Genomic DNA, 11,322 nt, shown 5'->3' on the forward strand with positions numbered 1-11,322 from the left:
TCTTCCAGTAGCACTAGCAAGGCACCCTCTTGACCTCTATTCAATTAAATATTTATTTTTCAGGCTTTTCTCTCTCTTTCTGTCTCTACTTTTCAGCTATTAAACGCACAACATCTTGTGCCAATGCATCTCCGACTATCAAGCTGTTTATGCTTGAGCTGTTTTGATAGGAGGTTGGAATTTAATTGACGGAAATTAATTTCTTGATTGTTTATATAGTAAATATTTATCAAACTAGGTTTTCAAGCAGTATTGTGTCTAACTGTAAGATAACAGCATATAGATATACACCTTCCTATTGAATTTTATTTTCTTTAGTTTTCATTTGAAAGATATTTCTCGTCCACCCCCCCCCCTCATAACGAAAGAAGACAAAAAGCCAAGTGAAGATTTTATTGTTTATAAGCAAAATTATGCAACACAGGAAGATACAGATTCCAAATCAAACAAGCAAGTTCTATAGTAGACTAGCACCATCCCCTGAGAAGCTGACGTTACATTCTCTTAAATGGACATTGTACTGTGCTTTTTTCCTTTAATTTGTTTCCAATAACTCCAGCTACAGAGTATTGACATTTCTTGTGTTTATTTTTTAATTTTATTTGAAATAGCTCTTTGAAACTACAATGGTTCTCAAGAACACGCACAATCAAATCGGCTAATCCTGATGGAAGAGCAAGCCTCATTATCTTATCTAAATCTCTGAACCCAAGAGTGTCTCAAAATCCTCCATACCCTTGTTCTACTATTAGAAAGACTGTGTATGCGAAGCTAGAAACAGATGCAACTGAATATATGATAAAAACAGCAGGATTTGATTGTTATTTGCTGAACAAAATGATTTTTATCAGTACAAGGCGCTACCTGTTACAGTCGCTCTCTCTCCTCTGTAAGATTTTCCATTCTAGAGAGAGCTATTATTTTCTAAAGAAGACAGATCACCACTGAGTGAGGTCTACTTAAGCAAGGGTCAGCGTGTTATTTCACTCAATATGGCTGAGGATTTTAGAGTCAGGCCCTTTCTCTATACTCAAAGGCCAATACTTAGATACTGAAATTTTCACTATGGTTGGTGGTGTCAATGAACAAAACTAGCTATTTAAATTACAAAAATAAACCTAAAGAAACACATTTAGTACTCAGCTGGTGAACACGTCACTGAGAATATATAAGGGAAAAATACAATGCATTGTCCATTTAAACTGCATTTTCTGACTGAGCTTGGGAAATATATGCACGTGCAAGAAGATAAATCATATGAATTTGATGTGCAGGATAAGGTGGATCCATCAAATCACTGTGAGGGACTTCAATCTGAGATTTTTCAGGTTCATATATGGGAGAATTGTTGCCTGTTTGCGGAACGGGAAAACGATTTCATCACCGCCGGGCAATATCACTTTAATTTTATTCCCTTGGTACACAAATAAGAGCTGAAAAAGAAATGAGATTATTAAGGTCTGAACAAAACAAGTGACATCAACTCTATTTATTATAAATAAAGCAGGATTTAGTTCCTAAAGTAGAATCTAATCATCTTTTTAAGCAGCTTTCAAATGTACTCCTATTGTCATTGTCTTTGTTCTCTTGCTATCTTTAGATGAAAAAGCAGGAATTTAAAGGTGCTGAACCAAATATGGGCTGGCTCCTAAGCTTTATATTCCTGCTTTTTAAATAAAGATAGCAAGAGAATGAAGAAAATTGATAGGAGTAAATTAGAAAGTTGCTCAAAATTCTATGTTCTGTCTGAATCATGAAAGAAACAATTGGGTTTAGTATCCCTTTAATATATGAATGTAATAATGGTACCATGTTTTACAGAATATTTTAATGAGTGAGGAGGACTCACTGAGGTTTCTTCGCCTTTTTTGAAGGGGAAAACATATTCTGTCTGCTGATCTCGGCCCCATATTCCATCTGTTTTTGTGTTTAATGCAATTACTTTTCTGTCTTTATAAAATTCAAAGCGAGGGCTGAAGTGGAACAGAAAGTTGTTTTCATCTGTACCTAGATTTATCTGAAAACTGAAAAAGAAAACATATATAAGTGGAAGTCATTACACACGCACAAATGCAATCACATAATACTCAAGTAAACATGTGCACACATTTGAAGATTCAAATCAGCCAATAGGAATGCAAGGGTCCCCCTATATAAAAGGGGTACCTCACATTCACTATTTAGTGTGCGGCTGGAGACCATATGAAGATCGCAAGAGGAGGACTGACGTGACCACCGACATCACCGGGATGAGAAAGCTAGACCACCGCCTGGAAGAAGATGGATGAAGATGCCGGGATGAAGAAGGATGAAGATGCCAGGATGAAGATGCCGGGATGAAGAAAGATGAAGATACCGGGATGAATAAGGATGAAGATGCCGGGATGAAGAAGGATGAAGATGCTGGGATGAAGAAGGATGAAGATGCTGGGATGAAGAAGGATGAAGATGCTGGGATGAAGAAGGATGACCGCCGCCCATCCTCAACGGTGAGTACCAACTTTGGGGTTAGTGTTAGTTTGTTTTTTTGTTTTTTTGTTTTTTATAGATTAGGTTTTTTTTTTATTTTTTTGGGCAGCAAAAGAGCTGAATCCCCTTTTAAGGGCAATGCCCATCCAAATGTTCTTTTCAGGGCAATGGGTTATTTAGATTTTTTTAGTTAGGTATTTTTTATTTTGAGGGGGTTGGGGGATGTAATGTTAGTGGGGTTAGTGTGTTTTTTTCCTAAAAGAGCTGATAGCTTTAGGGCAATTCCCTACAAAAGGTCATTTTAAGGGCTATTGGCAGTTTATTTTAGAATAGTACTTTTTTATTTTGGTGTTGTTTTGTTTTGTTATGATAATTTCTTTTTTATATTCTGTAATGTTAGTTTTTTTATTTTTTGTAATGTTAGTTTTTTTAATATTTTTCAGTAATGGTATGTTTTTTTATAATAGTAGTGTTTTTTTCTGTAATGTAAGGTTTTCTTTTGTGTATTTTTTACAGTTACTTAAGGGATATTTTAATTTGGGTTAGGTTAGGAGATTTAAAGTTTAGTTTATAACTTTGCCATGTGGGGGGATGGGGGTATAGGGGTTAATACTTTATTTATGTAGTTAGCAATGTGGGGGTGGCGGTTTAGGGGTTAATAGTTTATTTATGTAATTTGTGCTGTGGGGGATGGTGGTTCAGGAGTTAATAGTTTATTAAGATAGTTTGTGATGTGGGGAATGACGGTTTGGGAGTTATTAGTTTAAATTAGTGTTTTCTATATGGGGGTTGGCCGTTTAGGGGTTAATAGGCTTATGGTAGGGTGTTTTTGGTAGGGTTTTTTTCCATTGACTTCTATGGGGAATGAGAAAATGCTAGGTCGTTTTTTCTCCATTAATTTCTTAGGGGGAATACATGTACGCGCAGGTGAAAACTTCGCTTAGGGTTTTTTGTGCCTTTCAGGTTATCGCTAGCGCAAAATAATTTTTTATTTAACTTGTAATACCAGTGGAACCCGACAACAGCAAAAAGCCTGTCACTAGCGGTGTTTTCACTAGCGCAAAAACAATTTTACTGTGACGCTTGTAATCTAGCGCATATTTGGGTTTCATATGCCTTTGACCAGTTTGCAGGGGGGAGTATTTCTACAGTACCAACACTTTCTACCACATTAAAACATTTTAGTACTGCAGTATATTGTCCCTTTAGTTATGTATATTAGTTAAATAACCTTTGGGATGTTTTAAACTTTTTTATACATCACAGAATATATGAGATGCCCTATCACTATATACAGTATATTACTATCCTCAGCAGAAAGGGTGTGATGCGCAGATACAGATATAGACCCCATGCTTTCTACGTGTACGGAGCAGCAGATACATCACTTACGTTGAAGCATTTTCATCAATAATTCCGGTTACTGTCAGGATTTGTCCTGGACTCAGGTTCAGGTTCGTTATTGTCAGCAGAGACGCCACCAATGGAACTATCTAAAATAGTCAGATATTGTATTGTCAATATCATTAATATCATTATTATATGTTATTTATAATGCACATTTTATGCAGCTTGATACAGGGACACAATAAAATACACAGCACATAGGCAATACATCCATCCCAAACCATACAACATACACAACTTTTCAAATGACTTCTATTATCAAGATTGCTTCATTCTCTTGTTATCTTTTGTTGAAGGAGCAACAATGCATTACAGGGAGCAAGCTGAGCACATCTAATGAGACAATGACAAGAGGCATACGTGCAGCCACCAATCAGCAGCTAGCTCCTTATAGTTCATTGCTGTTCTTAAACCTACCTACACTTTTCAATAAAGGATACCAAAAGAACAAAGCAAATTGGGAAACCACAAATTGTTTATTTAGACTTTAGTTATATAAAACAGATAGAAGAGAGGAAAGTAAGAGTGTAAATATAATAAGCAATAAGAATCAGGGAATATTTAACTGCAGTGTAGGATCCATCTTTAATAGTGTTCATCTTCTATTCCTGCTAGTTTAGGGACAGATTATGAGAGGAGCGCAAAATTTAGCTTTTGCAAGGACGATATTTAAGATCCACACAAATGTGCGCTGGTATTACAAGTTAGGTGCTCACGAGAGTGCACTTCCATAGGCTCCAATGGGAGCCTTGTTCTTATGTCGAAGGGGGTAAGTCGCACAGCGATGGGCAGCAAATTGAAATATATATCTACAGTATATGAATATACACACTAACATGTAAATATATATCTATATGAATATACACACACTAACACGTAAATATATATCTATATGAATATACACACACTAACACTAGTGATGTCGCAAACCTAAAATTTTGCGTTCGCGAACGACGAACGCGAACTTCCGCAACTGTTCGCGAGCAGGCGAACCGGGCGAACCGCCATAGACTTCAATAGGCAGGCGAATTTTAAAACCCACAGGGACTCTTTCTGGCCACAATAGTGATGGAAAAGTTGTTTCAAGGGTACTAACACCTGGACTGTGGCATGCCGGAGGGGAATCCATGGCAAAACTCCCATGGAAAATTACATAGTTGATGCAGAGTCTGGTTTTAATCCATAAAGGGCATACATCACCTAACATTCCTAAATTGTTTGGAATAACGTGCTTTAAAACATCAGGTATGATGTTGTATCGTTCAGGTAGTGTAAGGGTTACGCCCGCTTCACAGTGACAGACCAAACTCCCCGTTTAAAGGGACAGTCTACACCAGAATTTTTATTGTTTTAAAAGATAGATAATCCCTTTATTACCCATTTCCCAGTTTTGCATAACTAACATATTTATAATAATATACTTTTAACCTCTGTGATTATCTTGTATCTAAGCCTCTGCAAACTGCCCCTTTTTTCAGTTCTTTTGACAGACTTGCAGTCTAGCCAATCAGTGCCTGCTCCCAGATAACTTCTTGTGCACGAGCACAGTGTTATCTATATGAAATACGTGAACTAACACCCTCTAGTGGTGAAAAACTGTTAAATGCAATCTGAAAGAGGTGGGTTTCAAGGTCTAAGAAGCATATGAACCTCCTAGGTTAAGCTTTCAACTAAGAATACCAAGATAACAAAGCAAAATTGGTGATAAAAGTAAATTGGAAAATTGTTTAAAATTACATGCTCTATCTGAATCATGAAAGTTTATTTTGGCCTAGACTGTCCCTTTAACGCACCGCAAACAACCGCAAACAGTCCATTTGCACAACCGCAAACTCCCCATTTTTTTTAAATCTACACTACTGTTACACCAGATATGAGTTGCACTGGGGTGACACTGTGCCCTGGCAGGAAGGCACTGAAACGCACACGTGTGAAGGAAACTGACTGCTATTATTTAACACAGTCAAAAAAAAGTGTTGTTGTTTTTTAAATCTACACTACTGTTACACCAGATATGAGTTGCACTGGGGTGACACTGTGCCCTGGCAGGCAGGCACTGAAACGCACACGTGTGAAGGAAACTGACTGCTATTATTTAACACAGTCAAAAAAGTGTTGTTTTTTTTTAAATATACACTACTGTTACACCAGATATGAGTGGTGGCACTGGGCAAGTGGGCACAGTATACACTATGAGCCTGACACACACGCTGGCAGGCAGGCAACTGCAATTAGATTACACATGAAAAAAAAAAAAGCAGACATGTTCTAGCCCTAAAAAGGGCTTTTTGGGGTGCTGTCCTTACAGCAGATATCAGATGAGTCCTTCAGGACTGTAGTGGACACTGAATACACTAGCCTAGCTATCGATTTCCCTATTAAATCAGCAGCAGCTACACTGTCCCTCCTCTCACTAAGAATGCAGCTTCCAAATGAATCTAAAATGGATGCTGTCCAGGAGGTAGGAGGGTCTGGGAGGGAGGGTCTGCTGCTGATTGGCTGGAATGTGTCTTCTGACTGTGAGGTACAGGGTCAAAGTATTACTCAATGATGACGAATAGGGGGCGGATCGAACATCGCATATGTTCGCCCGCCGCGGCAAACGCAAACAAGCTATGTTCGCCGGGAACTATTCGCTGGTGAACTATTTGCGACATCACTAACTAACACGTAAATATATATCTATATGAATATACACATACTAACACGTAAATATATATCTATATGAATATACACATACTAACACGTAAATGTATATCTATATGAATATACAAACACTAACACGTAAATGTATATCTATATGAATATACACATACTAACACGTAAATGTATATCTATATCAATATACACACACTAACACATAAATGTATATCTACAGTATATGAATATATACACATTAACACGTAATTATATATCTATAAGAATATACACACACTAAAACGTAAATATATATCTATATGAATATATACATACTAACACGTAAATAAATATCTATATGAATATACACAAACTAACACGTATATATATATATATATCTATGTTAATATACACACACTAACACGTAAATATATATCTATATGAATATACACACACAACATGTAAAAATATATCTATATGAATATACACATACTAACACGTAAATATATATCTATATGAATATAAAAACACTAACACCTAAATGTATATCTATATGAATATACACACACTAACACGTAAATGTATATCTATATGAATATACACATACTAACACGTAAATGTATATCTATATCAATATACACACACTAACACGTAAATGTATATCTACAGTATATGAATATATACACATTAACACGTAATTATATATCTATAAGAATATACACACACTAACACGTAAATATATATATATCTATATCTATATGAATATATACATACTAAAACACGTAAATATATATCTATATGAATATACACACACTAACACGTAAATATATATCTATATGGATATACACAAACTAACACGTATATATATATATATATATATATATATGAATATACACACAACACGTAAAAATATATCTATATGAATATACACATACTAACACATAAATATATATCTATATGAATATACACACACTAACACGTAAATATATATCTATATGAATATACACATACTAACACGTAAATATATATCTATATGAATATAAACATACTAACACGTAAATGTATATCTATATGAATATACACATACTAACACATAAATATATATCTATATGAATATACACATACTAACACGTAAATATATATCTATATGAATATACACATACTAACACGTAAATGTATATCTATATGAATATACACATACTAACAAGAAAATATATATCTATATGAATATACACACACAACATGTAAAAATATATCTATATGAATATACACATACTAACACGTAAATATATATCTATATGAATATAAACACACTAACACCTAAATGTATATCTATATGAATATACACACACTAACACGTAAATGTATATCTATATGAATATACACATACTAACACGTAAATGTATATCTATATCAATATACACACACTAACACGTAAATGTATATCTACAGTATATGAATATATACACATTAACACGTAATTATATATCTATAAGAATATACACACACTAACACGTAAATATATATATATCTATATCTATATGAATATATACATACTAAAACACGTAAATATATATCTATATGAATATACACACACTAACACGTAAATATATATCTATATGGATATACACAAACTAACACGTATATATATATATATATATATATATATGAATATACACACAACACGTAAAAATATATCTATATGAATATACACATACTAACACATAAATATATATCTATATGAATATACACACACTAACACGTAAATATATATCTATATGAATATACACATACTAACACGTAAATATATATCTATATGAATATAAACATACTAACACGTAAATGTATATCTATATGAATATACACATACTAACACATAAATATATATCTATATGAATATACACATACTAACACGTAAATATATATATATATGAATATACACATACTAACACGTAAATGTATATCTATATGAATATACACATACTAACAAGAAAATATATATCTATATGAATATACACATACTAACACGTAAATGTATATCTATATGAATATACACATACTAACACGTAAATATATATCTATATGAATATACACATACTAACACGTAAATGTATATCTATATGAATATACACATACTAACAAGTAAATATATATCTATATGAATATACACATACTAACAAGTAAATGTATATCTATATGAATATACACATACTAACACGTAAATATATATCTATATGAATATACACATACTAACACGTAAATGTATATCTATATGAATATACACATACTAACACGTAAATATATATCTATATGAATATACACATACTAACACGTAAATATATATCTATATGAATATACACATACTAACACATAAATATATATCTATATGAATATACACATACTAACACGTAAATATATATTGATATAAGCATAAACATACTGTATATATTTACAGGGAATGCACAGTTCCCCAGAGACAACAATGTAAAGGTCATTTTCGGTGCTGTTTTTTTTTCTAATACCCCGCACAAGCCAACATTACCCCCTAATAACTGCTTCTTGCAGTTATTTTATAAAAATTTAAAAAAATGCTCTTTTTTTATTAACAACTACAACACACATTATTTAGGGGCAATTGGGGCACATTTTGAAAATCAACCATAGATCTCATATATGGTTAATTTTCGGAGTAATACCACACTACATCATACACCTACTGTCCTCAACCAACACACACTACATCATACACCTACTGTCCTCAACCAACACAAACTACATCATACACCTACTGTCCTCAACCAACACACACTACATCATACACCAACTGTCCTCATCCAACACACACTACATCATACACCTACTGTCCTCACCCAACACACACTAAATCATACACCAACTGTCCTCACCCAACACACACACACTACATCATTCACGTACTGTCCTCACCCAACACACACTACATCATACACTTACTGTCCTCACCCAACACACACTACATCATACACCTACTGTCCTCACCCAACACACACTGCATCATACACCTACTGTCCTCACCCAATACACACTACATCAAACACCTACTGTCCTCACCTAACACACACTACATCATACACCAACTGTCCTCACCCAACACCCACTTTACCATACACCAACTGTCCTCACCTAATATATAATACATCATACACCAACCGTTTTCACCCAACACTAACTACATCATACACCAACTGTACTCACCCAACGCACACTGCATCATACACCAACTGTTCTCACCCAACACACACTATATCCTACACCAACTGTCCTCATCCAACACACACTATATCATACACCAACTGTCTGTAACCCAACACACACTACATCATACACCAAGTGTCCCCACCCAACACATACTGCATCATACACCAATTGTCTTCACCCAACACATACTGCATCATACACCAACTGTCCTCCCAAACACGTACTACATCATACACCAACTGTTCTCACCCAATACACACTACATCATACACCAACTGTCCTCACTCAACAAACACTTCATTATAACTGTCCCCATCCAGCACACACTATATCATACATTATCTATTTTCTCCCAGCACACACTACATCATACATCACACATCCTCACCCTATACACAATTCATCACACACCAACTGTCCTCACTCAACACACACTATATCATACATCGACTGTACCCACCCACCAACTAACACTACATCATATATCTACTGTCTTCAAACAACTCACACACCAACTCTCCTTCCCAACACAGTCTACATCATGCACCAATTTTCCTTGGCAAATACTTACTTCATTATACACCAACTGTGGTCACCTAGCGCAAACTACATCATACACCTATTTTGCTCACCCATCATAAACCAGCTATGACACCCCACATACACTTTATCTAATGCTTTCCTCCTCCACCCAAAACACTGTGTGTACTATGCTAACCAACTCACTCATCAGACATTCTAAACTGAACGTCCCATCTAACAAACTGCTTCCAACACCCAAGTGTCGCTACTCAGAAAATGTCTAACAAGAACTGATCCTATCTAAGCTCTGCTGTATCTTACACCAGCATCCCCACCCAAGCAATGCTGCATGTAACCAAAACTAAGCTATTTATTAGATCATCTGCCCCCCCCTAAACAGCATCACTATATCATCTGCCTCAATCCAATAAAAAATTATACAACTTACTCCATCTATTTTCACTTACACATTCTGCACTAGAAGCCCTACCCAGCATGATCTATATTGAATATTGCTTAACCACAATCACCTTTAAAGTAATACAGAAACACAATACGTTGCACATCAATTCTCCAACCCAAAATAACTATCCTATACCATTATGCTACCCAAAAAAATCCTACAATGCAACCTACCCAACTATCACTAGCTAACATACACTTATTGTACAACTATCCTTGCATAAATACATATTATTTACAGTGGTCAATATTGCTAAACCAAACAACTGACCCAATCTGATACTTACAAGTGCCATTTTCCTGTCTCAAATGTTTCTAAATATGTCAGTTTTAAAATGATCCTGGCTTTATATTTATCATCCAAACCACACCCTGAGGTAAAATCTAAAAAATGTTTGCACCCTGAGGTAAAATCTAAAAAATGTTTACCTTTAAGCGTTCCACAGCTGCCAAGTTTTTTAGAGAGAGGTTTAGAGAAAAAAAATACGAGAAAATGTATTTGTTAAGGAAGGAAATGTCCAACATTTCTCTTACACAAAGATCAGTGATGGACTTAAAGGGACAGTCTACACCATCTATAAAAAGATA

At 34.7% G+C, this 11,322-nt stretch overlaps 1 protein-coding gene across 1 annotated transcript; it reads right to left on the bottom strand.

Annotated features, from left to right (window-relative positions):
* Nucleotides 1-378: 378 nt before the first annotated feature.
* Nucleotides 379-11,072, bottom strand: LOC128666533 (galectin-1-like). The gene is made up of 4 exons (XM_053721191.1): nt 11,022-11,072; nt 3,862-3,962; nt 1,850-2,024; nt 379-1,433 (listed from the first exon to the last, which is right to left on the bottom strand). The coding sequence occupies exons 1-4, from the start codon at nt 11,028-11,030 to the stop codon at nt 1,290-1,292; spliced, it is 429 nt and encodes a 142-aa protein (XP_053577166.1). The 5' UTR covers nt 11,031-11,072; the 3' UTR covers nt 379-1,289.
* Nucleotides 11,073-11,322: the final 250 nt, after the last annotated feature.

Source organism: Bombina bombina, chromosome 7 (genome assembly GCF_027579735.1).
Source record: "Bombina bombina isolate aBomBom1 chromosome 7, aBomBom1.pri, whole genome shotgun sequence".
Classification (NCBI taxonomy): Eukaryota; Metazoa; Chordata; class Amphibia; order Anura; family Bombinatoridae; genus Bombina; species Bombina bombina.